The 22,017-nt window shown below is 38.3% G+C and overlaps 4 protein-coding genes across 4 annotated transcripts; 1 reads left to right on the top strand and 3 right to left on the bottom strand.

Moving 5' to 3' along the window:
- Positions 1-947: 947 nt before the first annotated feature.
- GCK72_024956 (uncharacterized protein) lies at positions 948-5,528 on the bottom strand (the record flags this gene model as incomplete). The annotated part of the gene is made up of 8 exons (XM_003099727.2): positions 948-1,148; positions 1,201-2,502; positions 2,556-2,979; positions 3,033-4,279; positions 4,327-4,498; positions 4,552-4,910; positions 5,204-5,413; positions 5,460-5,528. The coding sequence occupies 8 exons, from the start codon at positions 5,526-5,528 to the stop codon at positions 948-950; spliced, it is 3,984 nt and encodes a 1,327-aa protein (XP_003099775.2).
- A 1,583-nt stretch (positions 5,529-7,111) lies between these two features.
- GCK72_024955 (uncharacterized protein) lies at positions 7,112-11,602 on the bottom strand (the record flags this gene model as incomplete). The annotated part of the gene is made up of 11 exons (XM_053736135.1): positions 7,112-7,312; positions 7,363-7,581; positions 7,635-8,112; positions 8,156-8,760; positions 8,806-9,250; positions 9,313-10,565; positions 10,611-10,782; positions 10,833-10,966; positions 11,023-11,149; positions 11,199-11,351; positions 11,397-11,602. The coding sequence occupies 11 exons, from the start codon at positions 11,600-11,602 to the stop codon at positions 7,112-7,114; spliced, it is 3,993 nt and encodes a 1,330-aa protein (XP_053579701.1).
- A 4,089-nt stretch (positions 11,603-15,691) lies between these two features.
- GCK72_024954 (uncharacterized protein) lies at positions 15,692-17,752 on the top strand (the record flags this gene model as incomplete). The annotated part of the gene is made up of 9 exons (XM_003099722.1): positions 15,692-15,745; positions 15,795-15,892; positions 16,209-16,338; positions 16,388-16,535; positions 16,583-16,812; positions 16,865-16,990; positions 17,038-17,170; positions 17,440-17,591; positions 17,639-17,752. 9 exons carry the CDS (start codon positions 15,692-15,694, stop codon positions 17,750-17,752), a joined length of 1,185 nt encoding a protein of 394 aa, XP_003099770.1.
- A 1,398-nt stretch (positions 17,753-19,150) lies between these two features.
- On the bottom strand, positions 19,151-21,541 carry GCK72_024953 (uncharacterized protein; the record flags this gene model as incomplete). The annotated part of the gene is made up of 6 exons (XM_003099743.1): positions 19,151-19,216; positions 19,263-19,349; positions 19,398-19,499; positions 19,553-19,696; positions 20,405-20,600; positions 21,459-21,541. The coding sequence occupies 6 exons, from the start codon at positions 21,539-21,541 to the stop codon at positions 19,151-19,153; spliced, it is 678 nt and encodes a 225-aa protein (XP_003099791.1).
- Between the last annotated feature and the right edge of the window lie 476 nt (positions 21,542-22,017).

The raw sequence follows: 22,017 nt of genomic DNA, 5'->3' as shown, positions 1-22,017 counted from the left end.
CCTGCATCACAATTGCCCACCGCTTGTCCTCTATCCAGAATTCTGATCTAATTGTTTATATTGATGATGGTCGTGTTCAAGAAGCAGGAAATCACAACGAGCTGATGCAAATGAAAGGAAAATACTTTGAACTCATCAAGAAACAAGATCTAGCCATTTGATTTTTGTTCTCAATAATTAGTTTGACACGTGTCATTTTCTGTACTTTTGAGATTTGTCATGTTTTAGCGGGTGTATACTGAAACTGAGATTACCGTCAATACGCCAATAAATAATTTGGTTTCATGATAACTGTTGTAAATTGTCTTCGTTTCGTTTTCTCCGAGCATCAGTACAATCGTTTTCCTGATATTTTATCTGTCGAATCTTGATGTTAGGTTGGCAATGGCACAATCAGAAAACGATCTAGGCATTTATTGTTTATAGTAGTAGTAATCTCAACGGGTGACGTATAGGTACATATAACCAGACATGAAACATCTGATTTCGAATCTTTTTTTTATCAGATAATATACTAACTGACAATTTGCTAATAATAGAACTTCAACATTTCCATTAACAATATGTGACAAAAATTACGTATAGTGTTTGCTCCTTTGCTACTGTTTGACAACACTTTTAGTTTCCCGAACTTCAATTTTTATGCCGTACAGGTGTTTGCCCTCTGATGTCATAATACAATATTCTCAAAAAATACATTGAAAAATGATTTTATTAAAATTCAAAAAGCGACTATTCAATGATTACCTAGTGAAAACGTGAATAAATGAACGGAACCCGGTTAATCGAAAAAATGTGTTCAACATTTTTTTGAAAACGGAAACGGAACAAAGCAATGACAAGTACATGGAAATGACGAGAAAACTCGTAAGGAGTTTTTTTGAAACGTAATGCTGGAGGGAGTGACAAAATTTACAGGATACATTGGATTTATGACACGAAGGTGTTTAGACAGCAAGATCTTGTTTTTTGATAAGCTTGTAGTATCTGCCCTTCTTCTGCATCAATTGCGAGTGGTTACCAGCTTCTTGCACTTTACCCTTATCGATATAAACGATGAGGTCAGAGTTCTGGATGGAGGATAAGCGATGGGCAATTGTGATGCAGGTACGACCTTCTCGGGCACGATCCAATGCTTCTTGTACTGCCTGAAATAATAATTAATGATTAAAAACTATGATTAATTTTTAGGTAACTCACTCTTTCAGATTCAGAATCCAACGCAGAAGTGGCTTCGTCAAGTAGCAGAATCTTGGGGTCTCTGACCAATGCTCTGGCAATTGCAATTCTCTGCTTTTGACCTCCAGATAGCTGCCCTCCTTTTTCTCCAACATCAGTATCAATTCCAGCTGGCAAGTTGGCAAGGAATCTATTAGCATTGGCAAGTTCTAAGGCCTGGTTGATTTTTTCGAGTGGCACATCTTTCAGGCCAAGACACACGTTTTCTCGAATTGTTCCTGCGAAAAGACGAGGTTCTTGACCGACAAGTGCCATTTGGGTTCTGAGATGGTACAACGAAAGATTTCGAATATCTTGTCCATCGATTCGGAGTACTCCATCAGTAACATCGTAGAATCGTTCGAGCATTCCAATGTTTGTACTCTTTCCGGATCCAGATGGTCCCACAAGAGCAACGGTTTGTCCGCGGAGAGCAGTCCATTGAAGTCCCTTCATAATTGGTTGCAATGGTCGTTGTGGATAAGAGAACTTGACATTTTCAAATAGAATATTGCCTCGAATTTCTGGACGGTCTCCTTCCATCAAGTCTCCGGTTCTTGGTTTACGGTAGATGATGTTGAAAAGCATACCAGCTGCGGTCTTAGCCTTGACAAATTCTGGGAAGTACTGGGCAGAGTTCATCACAGCAACAGCTCCCAACATCATTGAGATGATTCCCTTGAAAGTGTCATCTGGCGACTTATCACCTTGGTAGATGATACGGATACCGACGGCGTAAGTGAAACACATCATGAAGTACATGAAAGATTGGGAGAGACTGTAGTTGACAGCTTCAATCATTCCCTTTTTCAATTCCGATCTTTTCTGTTGTTTGGACGCCGTTTGGTAATGATCGAAGAATAGTTCACTTCTTGTAAGTAGCTGGATAGTCTTCACGTTTTCAATGATCTCAATAGCAATTCTTCCTGCTTCATCGTTTTTGATTTGTTCGATGTTCATGAGAGAAATCTTGTAAGCAAGCCCGATCATCACAAAAGCAAGAAGAATGATGAGAGATGTTCCCAGAATTCCAATTTGCCAGCAATAGATAAAAGCGATTACGATGTTTCCAATGATGGCAGCGAGAGCGTAGATAACTTGAAGCATTCGAGCATCAACAACTGCTTTGATATTTGGAGCATCTGATGCAAGACGGGTGATGAGTTTTCCAGGAGCATGAGCTGGGTTATCGAAGTAGGAGGCATCTTGGTACAAGAGGTTGCGGAATGATTGGACACGGAATCTCATTGACAAGTTTTCAGATACAACAGCAAAAAGAACAGACTGAAAGTAAATAGATAAAGATTTTTGTTTCAAATTTTAATGAGATTACTTACACTAATAACTTGAGAAATCCAGACACCAACACCAACAGAAGCAAAGGCGATAACAGCCATAGCCATTCTGTGCATCATTCTTCCTCCATAAGGAACAAAAGTGAATCCTTCAAATACCCAACCAAAGATCAACGCCAACGCAGGCAGTTCAAGACCTCTGATCAGGGCAAACACCGTACCAAAGAACATGTACAAGTAGTTTCCTTTGGCGTTTCTGAAGATGTCTAAGTAGCCAGCTGTGATTTCACCGTCGTGAGCCATAATTTCTGCTTCGTGCGCGGCGAAAGCATCGTTTTCAGCGTCGGCTCGAGCTGAGCGCTTGCTTCCGGAGAACGAGTCGTTTAGAGAGTTTCCTCTTTGGAATGCATCTGAACCAGATCTTGCACTAGTCATGGAAGATCGTCGAGAACTTCTACTGGTGTCACTGAAAAAATGAAATAAGTATGAGAAAAATGATCACATTTTTAAATAACTCACTCTAAGCTAATTTCTTCTTCCTCAAAATCTTCAGTAGCTTCTGGATCCGCTTTGAATTGTTGAGCCTTTACCAAATCGAAGTATCTTCCACCAAGATGCACTAGTTCCTCGTGGTTACCAGCTTCCACAATAACTCCTTTCTCAAAGAAAACAATCTTGTCAGCCTCACGGATAGTCGAGAGTCTGTGAGCAATCATGATGGTAGTTCTTCCCTTGGCGGCGTTGTTGAGTGCAGACTGTACAACACTTTCACTCTGAGCATCTAAAGCCGAAGTTGCTTCGTCGAGAAGAAGGATTTTTGGATCACGGATGAGTGTTCTGGCAATGGCAACACGTTGTTTCTGCCCTCCGGATAGTTGAACTCCACCATCTCCAATCAGTGTATCGTAACCTTTTGGCATTTTCTCAATAAAGTCGTGGGCATTAGCCATTTTGCATACTTCAATCATCTTCTCACGAGTAGCTCCTGGACTTCCAATTAACAAGTTGTTATGAATGGTGTCATTGAAGAGAATTGGTTCTTGTTGCACAATTCCTACAATATTTCTCAACCAGTCGATGTTAAGCTCCCGGACGTCAGTTCCATCGATAGTGACATTTCCAGCTTCTGGCTCGTACAGTCTAGTCAACAATCCAACTGAAGTCGATTTTCCACATCCCGAATGACCAACCAACGCAACAGATGTTCCTGGTTCGACAGTCAAATTGAGTCCGTTAAGAATCTTGGCTTCCTTTCTACTTGGATAACGGAAGTGAACGTTCTCAAACTTGACTCTACCAATAACATTTGGTAGTCGTTTTCCTGCCTTGGAGTATGGATCGATCTTCGGAACACGGTCGATTGTTTGATAGATGGTGGCAGCTGACACTCTTGCGTTCAACAATACCATCATATGTGGAGAGATGAGACCAAGGAAATAGGCACCGAGCAACATAGACATTACAACAATGAACACATCTCCTGGTGTTGTGATGATACCAACTCGGAGGAGGTAAGCTCCGTAGAGCATACCACATCCCAAGAAAGAGAAGAGACACAGGAAGAAGAGGCCTCCAAAAAATCCACTCCAGAATCCTTTCCACACTGCGAATTTCCTTCCTTTCTCAAGTTCTGCCTCGTATCTTCCGACCATTTCTTCTTGTCCATTGAACGCTTGAACAGTCCTGACACCCATCAATGATTCTTCTGCGATGGAACCAGCCTTTCCAACACCAATCAACTCTTTAATTGTTGTGGAGGTCATTTGCTGAAAAACGAATAGTTGGATATAAAATTCACGTCGTGTGAACTCACTCTGGCTAAAAGAGACATACAAATACAGCAAGTTGGGGCAACACCTAACATCATAGATGCAAGTCTCCACTCATAGATGTAAGCGACAACGATAGCAGCGATAAGCATAGCGAATCCTCTCAGGAGGACTCCGAGCTTATCTCCGATACCTTCACGGATTCTTTCCATACTGCTGAAAATTCAAAATAGAGTTAATAACAGTTCAGATGAATGTTGGTTACTCACTCGTTCAGCTTGGTCGTAATTGTTCCTGAGTGATTCTTATCGAACCATCCAGCATTCTGTCTAAGAACGGAGTACACGAATCTATGTCTCATTTGAGCCATGACTCTAGTACAGCAGTGTTGGAAGCACATGTATTGGATGAAATTGGTGATAGAGATGAAGATACCAATTCCAAGGAAAATGTATACATTTTCATTTGCTTTGTTTCGGAACTGCTTGCTGGTTGGTGGATAGACAAGGAGTGCATTGGTGACTCGACCACTGACAAGAGCCAGAATCGGTTGGGAGACTCCAGAGATGATTGCACAGATGGTACCAATGAACAAGAGCAACCAATCAAACTTTTTACCATATCGGAACTGCAAATAAACAATAGTTTGACGTTTCAATTTTAACAAGCCATCGTTTTCAGTTTTCAGCAAATTCTTTTGATCTCTAGCTCAACTATTTGTGCTCTCCCTCTCTTAAACAAACTAAGAAGCACAAAACTACTGTGTCTTAGAAGTATTTGTGTTTCGCGCACTTCTGGGGAACTCTACGAAAAGTTTCGTCTTGATACTTGTCCAAATAGTGCCATTGACAGAGGTAAAATAACAGAACATGGTGCGCAAACATGTCAAATTGAGAAAGAACAATAAAATCAAAATCTTACCAATCCGGGAATGGACACTGGTTGAGCTTCAAGTTGTTGATTAGCAATATCTCCTCTGCATAGAGCATAATTGAGTACTTTTTCGAAAAGCGATGGAGTGTATAATTGTGGTCCATCTTCATCATCGTCTATATAATTTGAGGGTAAATCACTTGCAATTTTCGGATCGACTTTTGGATCGTTCACAGCTAGTGCAGGTATCGCTAGCACCTGTAACAAAAAATTTATTTCAAAGAAAATATAATGATCTACTAACCGTACTCCTCTGTGAGGGTCGACGCTGATCGTCGAAACCTCGATTATCAGGGTCGTCTTTTGGGGCCATGTTTAATTATTCGTACATCGAAGTTCTAGAAAACGTTGTTATCATAATAATGTGATATGAAAAAATAAAAAACGAATGGGAGCGAAAAGTTGGGAAAATGTGATTTGTGGGTGTGTATTCTGAGAGAAACGCTTTTGTTTCAATGATTCTTATAGTGTTCAGTCACAAAATATACTAGTTGGGTATTGAATTACTAATAAGTAGTACGAGTACTATGAGTACTAACCAGTAGTCTAAGGAAACGTAAATGTTGAAACAATTTCAGAAAACGAATATCGAAAAGTATGAAAAAAAACTGAAATGAGAGAAAAGGTTCTCAGTGGGAAACAATGGTCTTGTCGTTTGGCACCGATTCCTTAAGTATCATTCTAGAGGTAGAGGATTCGTAGTGGGTGGAGCCGCACACGAAGTTTATTTGTCAAAAAGGTGCTGGGCGTACGTACCAAAATTTTACTTGTGAAATGAGCACACGACATAGCCATGTTTCTTGGCAGTCATACTGTAGATTGATCGCTGAGACAGTGCTGAACTTCCGAAGAGACGCAGCTACGTGTGGTTTGTGGGCAAACGAATCGGAGGGGGATTCCGCTGGCAGACATAGCAGAGACAAGGGAAATGAGGTAGACCAGTTCGGAAACGTAGACTAATTGTCATCACACTTCTAAAGATGTGCTAATTTGCGGCAAACCAAAAGATTAGGCAGCTCCGACGGAATCAGAAAAATCAGATTTTTTTCAGATCGGGAAGAGAGGCCACCCATGTAGTGTGTACTTAGAGTTAACGTAGTTGCCTTACACGGAATACTTATTTTTATTGGTTTGGCTACGGTATACATAATTTTATGAGTTTTTTTTCTAATAACTTTGTTTTTTCACATTTCCTATTTCACAAACATTTTGGTTTTTGATAAAATCAAGATTATAATTCCAAGTTCTCACAAATGTTTGCTCACTTCTTACAAGATGTTGTGCAATTTTAGCCAACTGCTTCCATTTTTCCCTTCATATTCATCTCACCTCTTGCTTCATAATGATGTTTAAGAATTTCAAATATTTCAGACTTTTTTGACACTTCTTTCAGTTCTGTAAATACGAGCTCCATGAACTTCACTTCCAAAAACGTTCGCGCAAAGATTAAGACTTTTTTGTGTATCAACAAGTGCTCATTTCCTTCAAGTACAAACGGACTACGCCAACTACATTTGCTACATCTTGCCGATCTGTGCCACTGTGCAAATGTCAATAATGAAAAGTAAGAAAAACTGCGAAAATAGTGTTGTAATGTTGATTTACAAGAAGAATGGAAGAACAACGGTTTGGCACCTTGCTCTCTGTTAATTGGAATTTCAACGAAAATCACTGATCTGGTTGGTTGCCAAGAGTAGTTCTCCGCTATTCGCGAAGACCAATCGCAGTACAGGTCACAGAATATTGTGGCTACTCACTGATGTCAGTCTATCAGTTTATCTTTGATGTTACTCTACTAGACTCTTTTTATTTCCAGTAATCATTCGTTCATCTTTATTTCAAAAATACTACTCAATAACAAGGTAAATATCTAAAATCCAAGTATATGTACATAGATCAAATCCCCAAATCTTGTTTTTGAATCAGTTCATAGTATTTTCCTTTCTTGCTCATCAACTGTTTATGATTTCCTGCTTCCTGCACCCGTCCATTTTCAATATATACAATGACGTCAGAGTTTTGAATAGAAGATAACCGATGAGCAATTGTGATGCACGTCCTGCCTTCTCGAGCACGATCCAATGCTTCTTGTACTGCCTGGAAAATAAAATATCATATGATCATGTTTTCTGTCACAAGCGATATACCCTCTCTGATTCTGAATCCAATGCAGACGTTGCTTCATCTAGAAGTAATATCTTTGGATTTCTAACCAATGCTCTTGCAATCGCAATTCTCTGTTTTTGACCTCCAGATAACTTTGATCCTTTTTCTCCAACATCTGTCTCAATTCCAGCCGGAAGGTTAGCCAAAAACCGATTTGCATTCGCAAGTTCCAACGCGTGATTGATCTTTTCCATTGGCACCTGAAGTTTGTAACATAAATATTTTTATTTGACTTGTGTATTAGGTTTCTCACGTTTTCTAATCCCAAGCAAATGTTTTCTTTGATGGTGCCAGCAAACAGTCTGGGCTCCTGACCGACAAGCGCCATCTGTGTTCTGAGATGGAACAATGAGAAACCTCTGATGTCTTGTCCATCGATCCGAAGTACTCCACCAGTGACGTCATAGAATCTTTCGAGCATTCCAATACATGTACTCTTTCCTGAGCCAGATGGTCCAACGAGAGCAACAGTTTGTCCACGTAGAGCAGTCCATTGCAATCCTTTCATGATTGGCTGATGAGGTCGTTGAGGGTAAGAGAACTTAACGTCTTCAAATAGAATATTTCCTCGAACTTCTGGTCGACTTCCTTCTAATAAATCTCCAGTACGTGGTTTTCGATAGATGACATTGAAGAGAAGACCTGCTGCTGTTTTTGCTTTCACAAATTCAGGAAAGTACTGAGCAGAGTTCATGACACCCATTGCGGTCAATAACATTGCTATGTTGGCTCTGAAATTTTTATTTGAACCTTGACAGGAAATTTGAAACTTACTGAAAAACATCTTGAGAAGGCTTGTTGCCCTGGTAGATTAGTCTGATACCAAGAGCAAAACAGAAACACATCATGTAGTACATGAATGATTGAGTGATGGTGTAGTTGATAGCTTCAATCAATCCTTTCTTCAGTTCACTCCGTTTTTGTGATTTGGAAGATTTCTCATAATGATCGTAGAAGTGTTCACATCTAGTGAGAAGTTGGATAGTCTTCACATTCTCAATAATTTCTATGGCGATTCTTCCAGCTTCATCGCATTGGATTTGCTTGATATTAAGAAGAGAAATCTTGTACGCTAATCCACACATTGTTACCCCAAGCAAAATGATCAACGCGGTTCCGAGGATAGCAAGATGCCAGCAGTAGATAAAAGCAATCACAATATTGGCAATAATTGCAGAGGCAGCATATAAAACTTGAAGCATTCGAGAGTCCACAACAGTTTTACAGTTGGGAGCATCTGTGGCAAGACGAGTGATGAGTTTTCCTGGTGCGTGCGCTGGGTTGTCAAAAAATGAAGCATCCTGGTAGAGTAGGTTTCGAAACGACATAACTCGGAAACGGAGTGCTAAGTTTTCCGAGACAAGAGCGAAGAATACTGACTAAAAGGAGCATTATTAAAAACTATAGCAAGCAATATTACTTACACTCAAGAACTGAGAAACAAAACATCCGAACCCACTGCATCCATATGCAATAACTGCCATTGCCATTCGATGCATCATTTTCCCATTGTCTACGTTCAAAAACTGAAATCCTTCGAAAACCCATCCAAACAACAACGCAAAAGCGGTCAATTCCAATCCACGTATCAATCCGGTCACAAATCCCAGAAACATAACCGTATAGTTTCCATGAGCATTCTTGAAAATATCCATGTACCCAGCTCTGATTTTTCCATCTTGAGCCATGACTCGAGCTTCTTCCTCAGCAAACGCTGCATTCTCCGCGTCAGCTCTCGCTGAAGATCTTCCACCACCAAATGAATCAGCTCCGAGTGTTCCTCTCCTGAAAGCTTCCGCTCCAGACATTTTGCTTCTGATAGAACTGGTGAATGATGACTGACGAGAGTGGAGTCCACTTGGAGATGGTCTGAACATTATTTCTGGTTTGGTTATGTCACTCTTATTTCAGTTTTCCTAGGTTTTACTCACCCCAAGTCAATTTCCTCATCAATCTCATCGTTAGACGGACTCGGATCGCTATCAGGTTTGAACGCTTGAGCCTTCACCAGGTCATAGTATCTTCCTCCCAGACGTACCAGCTCCTCATGATTCCCGGACTCCACAATAACTCCTTTCTCAAAGAAGACAATCTTGTCAGCTTCCCGAATAGTTGAGAGCCTGTGAGCAATCATGATAGTAGTTCTTCCCTTAGACGCGTTGTTTAGAGCAGATTGTACCACACTTTCACTCTGAGCATCAAGAGCAGATGTAGCTTCGTCAAGAAGAAGGATTTTTGGATCACGGATCAGTGTTCTGGCAATGGCAACACGTTGTTTCTGCCCTCCGGATAGTTGAACTCCACCATCTCCAATCAGTGTATCGTAACCTTTTGGCATTTTCTCAATAAAGTCGTGGGCATTAGCCATTTTGCATACTTCAATCATCTTTTCTCTAGTTGCACTTGGATTTCCAAGGAGTAGGTTATTATGAATGGTGTCATTGAAAAGAATTGGTTCTTGTTGAACGATTCCAATCACATTTCTAAGATAGTCAATGTTCAACTCTCGAACGTCAATACCGTCGATCATCACATTGCCAGCTTCCGGTTCATAGAGCCTCGTCAGCAATCCGACGGATGTTGACTTTCCGCAACCAGAGTGTCCGACTAGAGCAACGGATGTTCCTGGTTCGATGGTAAGGTTGAGACCGTTTAGAATCTTTGCCTCCTTTCTGGTTGGATACCGGAAATGAACATTTTCAAACTTTACTCTACCAATTATTCTGTCCAAAAATTTTCCTTTCTTGGAGTAGGGATCAATCTTGGGCACTCTGTCAATAGTCTCATATATGGATGCAGCAGCTACTCTTGCATTTAGTAGAACCATAAGATGTGGGGAGATCAGACCCAGAAAATATGAGCCCAGGAGCATCGCCATGACAATGATGAAAACATCTCCTGGTGAACTAATAATTCCAACTTTGAGCAGATAAGCTCCATAAAGGAAACCACATCCCTGGAAAGCGAAGAGCCAGAAGAAGAATAGTCCTCCATAGAGTCCACTCCAGAATCCTTTCCAAATCGCATATTTCCTTCCTTTGTTCAACTCGACTCGGTATCTCTCAACCATTTCTTCTTGCCCATTGAATGCTTGAACAGTTCGGACACCCATCAAAGATTCTTCAGCGATAGATCCTGCTTTCTCAACGCCACTCAACTCCTTCACAGTTGTTGCTGTCATTTGCTGAAAATAAATTTTACTAATTGAATTCAATTTCAGTGTACTCACTCTAGCCATCAGGGACATACACCCCACACATGTCGGAGCTACTCCTAACATCATACAAGCAAGTCTCCATTCATAAATGTATGCAACAACAATTGATGCAATTAGCATAGCAACTCCACGAAGGAGGACTCCAAGCTTGTCACCGATACCTTCACGAATTCTTTCCATACTGCTGTAAAACAAGAATGGTTCAGTGATCTTTTGTTTATTTGTAACACATACTCGTTCAGTTTTGTCGCTATCGTTCCAGAGTGGTTCTTATCAAACCATCCTGCATTTTGTCGGAGCACTGAGTACACATATCGGTGCCTCATCTGCGCCATAATCCTTGAGCAACAATGTTGGAAGCACATATACTGAAAAAAAGTAACTAACTAGTTCTGCTTGATTGTTAAGTCGTGTTCTAAATTACCTGAATGTAGTTTGTGATTGTCACAAAAATACCAATGCCAAGGAAAATGTAAACATTCTCGGTCGCCTTGTTCCGAAACTGTTTTGTATGCGGAGCGTAAATAAGTAGAGCATTGGTGACGCGACCACTGTAATAAAAATAGGTTTGGATTTATGAGGGACTTTTCAAAAACTTACGCAAGAATTGTGAGAACTGGCTGAGAAACTCCAGATATGATTGCGCAGATAACACCGATGAACAGAAGAAAATGATCAAATGCTTTTGCATATTTGAACAGACCGAAAATGGAAACTGGTCGAGTTTCGTAGGTTCGCTTTGCAACATCGCCTCTGAAAATATACAAAATTTATTAAAATTTTAGATACGGCTCATACCGGCAGAGAATATAGTCAACAAACTTATCAAAACATGACGGCTGATATTCTTTTCTTATTTCATCGTCATCTGAAAAATCTATCGGCGCTGCCGTTGTTTTCGGGTTAGATACAACAAGTGCAGGTACAGCTCGAATAGTACTCCGCCTAGAATCTTGTCCAGTGTCTTCGGATCCCGCACGGGGAGGATCAGCAACTGGGAACATGTCAGATCATTCGTGAAGGGAATCTGGAAATTTTTTAAAGATTGAACCAATAACACAAGATAGCTGAAAATTTTAATGAAGATAGAAAAAATCTTGAAACAGTTACAGTTCTCAGCATTTGCAACCGAAGACTTTAGACTGCCATGAATGAATGCCGACACGAGTCCTTAAATATTGTCATCCTGGTATTTCCTCCGATGGCTCCGATTGCTCTGAAAGATTACATAAATTTGTGCGAATTCTGTATCTTGTAGATACTTGCACAGTTTTCATTGGTCTTGCTCAAAGAACGGGTGCATGTCTATCCACGCGTTGACTATAGACAACGGTAGACAGAGAAACGCAGAGAATGTCGGTGATCATTGTAACAGTTGGAAATGTTTTCAGTAAAGAGGTGTAGATCCTTTCACCAGTGTCCCAGGCAAACCTTGTCATCTAAAAGTTAACTTAATTTTTGAATGAGAATAGGTTATATTAAATGTCAAATGAAATTTTTTTTCATGTTTCATTGTACTGCTTCAAAACATTGACTGCTTAAATCTTGTGCGTCAATGTTTTTTTTTAATCCCAATTTTTGATCTGTTTTTACACAACAACTTAATAATGTGTAAGTTTGATATATCATCCAAATATATTCACCATTTTTATTTTCCGTAATAACAGTTGGCAATTATAATTTTCTCATTACTTTCAGTGACTTCGTCTTCAAATTCACTATGTGTTCAGTTAATTAGCATTTACAGTATTCATGCTTAAACATTCCAGAAGTAAGTTTTAGTAAATCATTTTGAAAACTATTTTTTATTTGGTTACGTGGAAATTATGGAATTCACTTTTTACTTCATACTTTGATAACAAATTCTGATTTAATTTATTGAACTCTGTGTCTTTTTCCGGTTTCCGAGACTCTAAGTTTTGACACTTTGACTCCCACCGATTTACAATATTGACACATTCAAAAGTACAACAACTTGTTCACGCGCGCTAAATGTGTATTTATCAAGTGTGCGAATTGACCTGAAATAGACTTTCTGTGCTCGAAGATGAGCATCCGACTACAACCTATTGCTGTAGTTTACATAGAAACGCGTTAACTGATTTTTCTAGTCGTTAGACCGGCGACAAAAAACATTTGCCAATAATGCGTTGTTTGTTTACTCGGGTTTTTGAGAAAATGAAACCAAAAGACTGTTTTTTTCAGGGATCGAGGTACACTGGGTAGGAGGAGTTGATACGTCAGCACTTTGCTTAACTCTTATCAGCAGAATAGTGTAAAGATCATTGGAACAGCTGTCCATCACTGAAAAATGACGGAAACAACAAAGACAACACATGTTCTACCGGTAAAAGGAGGATATCAGGTAATAATCTTAAAAATAATTTAAAAAACCAATAAAGTAACACATGTATGCCCTTTGGACACTCACAAAAATGAAAAATGCGCATGTTTCCAAGGTTTTTTTGTTTTGGTAAATCACCCCGACATCAACTCAAAAACCACTTGAATTCGACAAAAAATCGAAGAGACATTAAAAAAAAACAAAGTCACATGTTGGCCCGTCTGAGTTTCGTTTTCCTTCCCATAATAATTTTTATTTCTCTTTCAAACCTTATTTTGCCCAACATGATGCTCTTTGAGAGAAAACACGAATGACGTTTCCGGAATATGAGAGGTCCGTATCAAATATTCATAGTAAGAAGTCACACTTTAGTATCAAATTTTTGATTGCGTCATTAGATGTTTTTGTTTTCATCAGGATTTGTGTAGTTTACAGGATAATTGGTGATCTTTTGACATATTTGTTTCTATACATACTGATGAATACTAGGAAGTTGTTTCAGTACTTTCAATTGGTGCTAATTAGAATCGAGTCGGTAGAAAAACATCATGTTTTTCTAATCAAAACAAATTTCTCAAGTTTTAAAACCATTGAGTTTTCAATATTCACCAGTGTATGCGTCACCACATTTTCCGGAGGAACATTCTGACAGAATTTTCTCGAATGTTTTTTTTTTCGAAATTCATTCCTATGATGTTTATCGATGTTTGTTACATTTCGGATTGTTTGTTTGAATATCGATTCAGTTAAAAAAAACTAGTTTTCACTTTTCTCAAACGATTCTAGAAGACGTCTCCCACGTGTAGTGTTTTACGTTCTTTTCTCCTTTTGCAGTTTGCCTCGATGTACTTCTATCACGCCATTGTATGGCATGAATGTATGTGTGTACTTCTCTATTTCTCTATCTGTTCAACGTTTCTCTAATTCTTCCGACTCATCATTGTCAATTGACCTACGTAAAAGTGCTGCAGAATTTTATTAGTTCTAATCACTTCTTTCTTCATTCTTTTTTCCTCTCTCTATCTATCACTGACTATTTTCGTGTGTAGTATCAAAAAAGAAAGGGGAAAGTCGAAAAAGGGCAAAAGTGGTTAATCAAGAAGAGTGGTACTGAACTAACTCTAAAACCATAAAATTCTAGTACTGAAGCTTTTTTGAAAAGTTTTCTTCGGCGTATTCCAAATTGAAAGTAGAATTTCTGGTACTTTGAACTACGGAAGCATTTCATTCTTAGTCCTGAATTGGGGCCACTCATCCGTAAGGCATACGTGTTTTGTTAAGTGTCTTACTACCAAAAAAACAACAATATTTTTCTTACAAACATTTTTCTCTTTGAAAAAACGACTTATTGCATTTTCAGGAAATGCGATTTCCGTTCACGATTCTTCTTTCTTTCCTCTTTTCCCTCTTCTCACAAATTTCCCCTTTTTTGCATTTCCTCTTTTCATCTTCATTGGGGTCTCTTTCCAAAGCATCTCATCGTTTTCTTTTATTTCGTTTTTGTGTTGTTGTGCTGTTGTTTTAAAGACTCACTTCTAGATTGATTCTCCTATTTTTTCGAGGAGACAATTTTGATTTTCGACTGTATTTCAACTTTTTTCGAAAAAATTTCAGTCTAAATCATATCGGATGGATTGAGATGCTTTTCCACCACTTCATTTTTTTGTACATCACAATTTTCTGTTCACATCATTGACAGTCGAAAAAACTGTCAGTGAAGGAGAATAAACTCTCACATTGAATCGTATAGATTGGAGTGAGCGATAAAACATCAAAACTTGGCGCCTGGGAATCGCGTAGACGAAGATTGAATCTTTGTCAAAACTAAATTGTAAAAATTAATTGTTCGAATTATCGGAACGCTTCAAATATTCAAATAATGAATCATTTTCATCTTTCATATTCCATAAGTTTTGCGTCCATATCATGTTACCATCATAACGGCATGTGTCCGCCGATGAAATCAAAAAATCACATGTGTTTTGTAGCAGTCATAGGTCAGTGTAGCACACGCCGAACTTTTGATTAATTGTCTCAATTTTCCTTTCCTCATCTCTCATCACATTGGCACTTTACTCATTCCTCTCTCACGCCACTTTTCATTCCTCATGAGAGAGGGAAAAAGAGGGACAGAGAAAAAATAGTGCAGTTGATCCGAAGGAAAAGAACGAAAAAGAGGCGAAAAAACCAAACAAACTTTGGTTTGTGATTGAGTCACAGAAATATATTTGTAACCTGTTCCTTTCATGTCCCACATAGTTTCTGTGATTGGAACGTCTACATTTCATCTTGTTTCAACAATCTACTGTTTCATTGAAACGTTAATGCCTCTCCACGTGACCGCCATTTATCTAATTCATTTGATATCAGTTTTCTCTTTTTCGACCTTTTTTGTACGAATTTTGTCCGAATTCCGACCAAACTTGTGGAAACCAAGCGCTTGTCTAAATAATAGATTGATATGCTAGACAAATAGACACCTTATTGTCATGTTGCTATCTGCTTCTCGTGTCTCTTACACTTCCCCCACGTGGGATGGCAAGAAATTTTGATTTTATGTGTATGTACCGAATAATAGGTCTTGAAATCATCATGCTGTTGAATTAGTGCACTACTCATGTGTTCTCTTAGATATTTATGCATAACTAATATCTCAAATCAAGACAGTATTAAAACACTTCTTGTCTAACCTTCATACTCATCTCACTTTCTTAGTATCAATGTATCATTTTTCATTTCAGTTCAAACCATGACGTGCCGGTTATCCGCGAAAGCGTGCGGATTCGGTCAAAAATATATTGAAGTAAGTCATTGCTCATTATTAAAATCGAAATTTACTCTGTTTTTTTTAGTCGGATTGCCTGTTGACAGACCAGGAATTGAAAAAATTGAGAGAGCACAAGTACTCTGCAGTGGACAACAGTTGGTTGGACGAGTTATGTATGAAGAAGTATGTCACGTTCAAACTACAAACTAGTTTTGAAACAATCTTTATTCTGTGTTCCTTAACTATTTCAGACAGACTTCCAACGGGCCGGGAAGGTTCGGGTGTCAGTAAAAAATTTGAAAATTTGAATTGTCTCGAAATTTTTATATTTTTTCGCAGAAATATCAAATTTTCGAGTATATTTTTAAATATTGCTAAAACGTCAAGCAAACATGGAGATTTTGCAAGTTTGATTTATGAGACTCCTCCAAAGTTAGGATATTCTTAGTTTGAGACTTATTAGCTTCTTATAAGAAGGTAATCATGAGAAAATTTTCAGATGGTGGGAATTTGTGATCACCTTATGCCCAATGTGGATCGCACCAAACCTTATTACATTGATTGGACTCGTCATCAACCTTATCACAGTCCTCATCCTATCCTCATTCAGTTATTCCGCTACTGAACCGGTAAAACATCTCTGATCATCGCTAATTGTTGCTAATTAGCAATTTGCAGGCTCCGTCATGGGCTTATTTGCAAGCTGCCTTGGGACTTTTCTTCTATCAAACATTAGATGCAATTGATGGGAAGCAGGCAAGACGGACGGGTTCCAGTTCTCCACTCGGGGAACTTTTCGATCATGGATGTGATAGTATGACTCAAGGCGAGAGATAGAAAGATATAAATAAAAATTATATTCAACTTTTTTAGTGTTCGTTACTCTAAACATTTGCTACGCAATGGCTCTTGGCACTGTTCCTTACGGAGTCCTCATTGTGTCCGTCGTCTCGGTTGTCATGTTCTACTGTGCTCACTGGTCAACATATTGCACAGGACAGTTGAGATTCTCCAAGTTTGACGTGACTGAAGCTCAAATGTCGGTCATTAGTGTTCTGTTGTTCACAGCTTTGTTTGGAAATGGTGTCTGGGAGACTCATATTGTAGGTTATGACTCCCTCGACTTTCAGAGTAGTTCAGCAAGAGAAATTTCAGATTTTCGGGTACACATTGAAGTATTTTGTTATCGCCTCTTCATTCTTTGTCTCACTCTACCAAATTTGGGGATATGTTCATGTTATCTTCAGCGGCGGTGTTGGCAAAAATGGTTCTACGATTGCGGTAATTATTTACACCCGTTCTTTAAAAAAAACAAAATACGTTTTCAGGGTACATCTGTTCTTTCTCCTCTCTTCCCACTTCTAATGGTTATCGTTCCATTTATCATGATCTACAATAAAACCGAGTCCACCATCTTTGACGATCACATTACCCTCTTCTCATTGTGTTTTGGAGCTGTCGGTGAGTCAACGAATATCTGTTTTTCATGGGACCCCTTGTTTTTTTGACATGTTTGTATTCTCGATAAGTCTTCGTAAGCAACCTGTGTTTCCGGTAGTATGGCGTTACGTAGGTGGCTACTTGACACAATAATTATTGTTAAGTTCCTGGAAAACCGCTACGTATACGGAAAGGGAAACGAGTTTAGTGGAATTGGGTATGAAAGTTCATAGGTTAAATAGTGGTCAATGAAATACCGTGATATGATTTATTTTATGATTTATTTTTAGGTGCCAAGGCGACAAACCGATTGGTGATTGCACACATGTCAAAAAGTGAATTGAGACTCTGGGATTGGATTTACGTCGGACCGTTGGCTTTGATGCTCAACCAATACTACAACTTTGTCGTTGATGAGTACGTATTGTTGTGGATTGCTACTGTAAGAATTTGAAGACATTTTACAATTTAATAATTTCAATTTTCCAGGTTTATTGCTACACATCTCTTTTCATATATTGCACAGTGGTCTGTCGTCAGTTCTGTGATTTCCTTAACATCTACATTTTCGTTCTGGGACCAAGAACACCAAAGACTAATTGACTAGTCCTAGAAGACGTAGGTCATATTAATTATAGTATGCTCTTCACTAATTTATCAAGTTTTAGGTCGAACCTAACAAATTTCTGAACGGTAGAATGTTGCTAGGAACATACGACGAGGAGGACCTAATTATTGTCTAGCTCTTTTTTCTTTTTAATATTTTTCCCACCAATGTCATCTTCGCCATAGAAATGTATTCTGAAATTCCCCTCTCCCCTTTTTCATAAAAATTACAACCCCATGTCACCTTTCCCCCCTGCCCGTGAGTCTTGACCCAACTTCCCCTTCTAATACTATATAATAGTAATATAATATTTTTGAATCTTTGAAAATTATGTTTTGGCGTTTTTTATGTGTACATAAGAGGTTTTTCTTTATATTATCCTATTCTGATTAAGACTATGCAGATCAAAACTTCATTTATTTTTTTGTTGAAAAAACAAAAAAACCAGCCCATTTTTAGTTAATCAGTTGTGTTTTAGGGAAGTTTGGTGGCGGATGATGACCAACATTATCTCTATCATTTTCAGATTTATATCTGAGATCAAAAAATATTTTTTGTTTATCAGGCGGACGCATATAACTCTTATCGGATTTATCAATTTAAATGTCAACGAGTCATACTGTTTTGTCATCCAAAAACAAAAACTTCAATCCTTTTTTGTTCACTTGCTTCTTGTTTCTCGTAAACATCAAGAATCATATTTCAATTCAAATATTTATTAATAATATTATTTCATTGAGTGAAGAAAATTTATCACCCGTTATACAGTTTTGGACAGAATCAGGAAATGAGATTTCGATTTGTGGGAGGAATGAGGAACAACAGAGATCATGGATAGCACTTTTTCTAAGAGTTCGAAATTTTGCACGTTTGGAACAGAGGATTGAGGATCGGAGTATGGAAAACAAGTTTTTGGGTAACTATGGACAAAATAATACAAATATGATATACCCTCACCCATTTTTTTGAAAGACAGTGGTCCCTCTAAATTAATACTTGTCTATCTTTCCAGAAAAGTTGTTACTCACATGAACGTGACACTGCTTTTCAGAAAAAGTGGTGAATGAATATATTTTGAATATTAAGCGACCGTTGAAAAAAAGACACATCATAAGCGTCGTGATAGTGTGTGTAAGGCAGATGTGTTAGGAGGCAAAAAGGAAGTGAACTAGGCTTTTGGAACCGAGGAAAAATGACGACACTACCTAATGGGAGGTACAAAAAAAGGCGGAAGTAGGTCTAAAACAATGCTATCACAAACAAATAGAGCATTCAACAATACCACATGAGGAAAAAAAGACCGAGAGGTCTGCAGAAACCAGTTGATTTGAATCCAGTTTTGAGGTTAGGGCGAACAAATATGTAAGAGAGGATAAAGAAGAAGCCTAAGATGATTAAATGGGAATTTCTGCTTTAATTGTGTAGACAAAGTCCTCGTCACCATCAGCATTAGCGTTAGCCTGAAAGTTGGAATATACTACGAATAATGAGCAAAAAATGACCAACCTGAATAACTGGAATGCATGCTAAGGCGATTGTTTCCACGTGCTCCCGAAATGTGTTACAACTATCATCCCACATCAAAACGCGGACCTGTAAAGCTTAATTGTTGAGAACTGATACCGTATCACAAGTGATTACCTGATATCGTAGATGCTCACATTCAAAGATACGCTTCCCCACTAACTTTGGATTTGGTCGAGGACAACTACATTTCACTTCTGTTAACGCAGCTGGTAACCTCTGAAGATTAAAAAATAATTAATTTTTATAAGAATTTTCGGTTACTGTTCTACCTTTGGGTTATAGTTCAGCACATATTCAAACTTGCACAACGCTCTGTCTCTAAGTGGTGTCTCCGCACTGATCGTGTCCATCTTTCTACTATTGCATTTTGACGAGCTCTTCGTAATCTGCTCACCGTGTTTCAGCCCCTTCATCTGCAAAGTACATCATACATCAGTGTATAATCTCCCGTAGATTTATTGACACATCCAGAAAAGTGAATGAACAAAGTTGCAAGTTATCCTTCTTTATACGGTGCTCAGAGATCGTCATCACAACAATGACATCACTCGTTCAAGTGGATTGAATATGAATGGTTGGAACTTTCAGAGACGAATACTACGTCATCAACAGACTTGAGATGGGTTAAGTACGCTAGAATCTAGAATATGCTGGTGTTTTGACAAATGTTTGTTATTCTTTGTCGGGTGGGCGTTTGTTCCTATTCATATCAAAACTGTAATTCTGATCACAATTTTTTTGAAATACTGTTGAACAGAATTTCTGATAGAACTATATCCCTTCTTATACACCACATTTGTTTGGTATTTAGTATATCTCATGCTCTGCTCACAAGTAAGTCAGTCAGTAATAAAAAATTAGAAAAAATTATTTGCTCTTCCACCCTCATCGTGATGTCCGAAACAACCATGTTCATAATCTGCTCATTAATAACAAATTGGCCCCAACATGGCTAACAACATTTTTGGATAATTAAAAATGGCTGGTTGGTATTGAAATGTTCTTTCATTGGTCAATTGGAAATGTCACTTGCACATCCATCTACTCATCTTCCACCTACGCTTGAATAGGGATGTGAATATTGAAACAGACGTCCACCCTCACTCGGAAAGAACACGTACCTGCATACTAAGAAGGGCTTGTTGATAGGATGGTGCAATCGGAGAGTAATGTGAGGAATTCTTTCGATTCAGAAAATTTGAAAACACTTTGAAATGATTCTCTTCACTGTATTTATGATAACATTCTTCTGTTGGTATCATATCTGCTTCAGGTCCTTCTCCTTCACCGTCTAACTCTCTTCGTATCCTCCAAGATCTGTAACAATAATGATGATGTGAGAAAAAAAAGTTTTTGTATTGACCTATACTAAGAAAACATCTTATAGTTTTTGATGTTCATTCTATTGAGCAGCGTTCTTTTATTATGACCTAGGACGGAACTGAAAAACACTCCAGCCGTCTACATTGCCACATTGACATATTCGTTCCGACACAAACAACTGATCAAGAAACCCTTTTGACCTATGCATCTCATGTTTTACACGTTTTCCTAGAAGCAACCTAATGACGTTGTTCTTTGCCCAAATTTAAAACAGAGATGTGACGAAAGCATATAATACTATAAAAACATTATGGAATTTATTTAACTTTATATTAGGTTTTCAGTTCCTTATTAGACCTCTCGACGGGGCAGAAAGTAGCACCGATCAAATTTCGTTAGGAGACAATTTAAAATAATTCATCATTCGATTCTCGCAATAATCGGAATCAAAACATACAAAATTTTGTGGCAGATTAATACAAAAAAACCAAGTCAAATTCAAGTCAAACCGAGTCTGACTGCCGAATAATTCTGAAATCATAATAAAACACGTGTTTATATAAAATGTGGATCTGATCATTGTCCGAATTCCGAAATTTTTTAGGTAAATTAAAATTTCGTTCTATCAGTTTTATGTTCACTTATTTGCAAAGCTCATCGGCTTACAAATGTGTCATCTCAGCTATTTTTGAAAGTCGGGTATTAACAAAAAATGGCTTTGGAAAAAAACAGCGACTCAGAGCTAATATGATCATTAGCTCGTTTTAGAAAGAGCTGAAAAATGAAACTAGCTTTAGAATATTTTGAACACAGCAACAAATACAGTCGCAAAACCTTCTGAAAAAAACTTACTGTGCTTCCAATGCAAGGTGTGTCAATAAAATTATAACAGGGTAGAGTGACTGAAAATTTGTCCTGTGTGGTGACTTTGGCATCCCTGTAATGAATTGGTGAGATGAAAAATTGAGAATATATGATCATATCGAACACAAAAAGAGAATAACGATGATGCCAACTTTGAAAAAAAAATTGTGAAATTGAGCGATCAAAAAGAGAAAAAAATACAAAGAAAGTCATTTGAATGAGGAGTGATTACAGGGTCGGGATTAAACAAAAGTTTGCGACGTAATCTCCTACTCCAGAATTTTGGAGTACACACTATTATCAGCATCACTCTTTTTTTCTTTCCCATTCATTCATTCATTTCACGCAAACGTGACATTGGTCCCGAACGTGAGACCATGGCGGCGACTCCGCCCCTTTTATGAGCTCAACTCTTTCAATTTTCACAATTCGTTCAAAGAGGGTTGAAAGATTGAAAGATAGTCAAAGTCAAGAGTGGTTTCTCCCTCCTCTCGATTTCTTTTTTGCTCTTCCATCATGGTAAACGTCAAAAAAAGGCACAACACTA

The sequence above is a fragment of the Caenorhabditis remanei genome, chromosome X, assembly GCF_010183535.1.
Source record: "Caenorhabditis remanei strain PX506 chromosome X, whole genome shotgun sequence".
In the NCBI taxonomy this organism is placed as follows: domain Eukaryota; kingdom Metazoa; phylum Nematoda; class Chromadorea; order Rhabditida; family Rhabditidae; genus Caenorhabditis; species Caenorhabditis remanei.
Note: the sequence above shows the minus strand (reverse complement) of the source record. Positions and strands in the feature narration are given on the sequence as shown.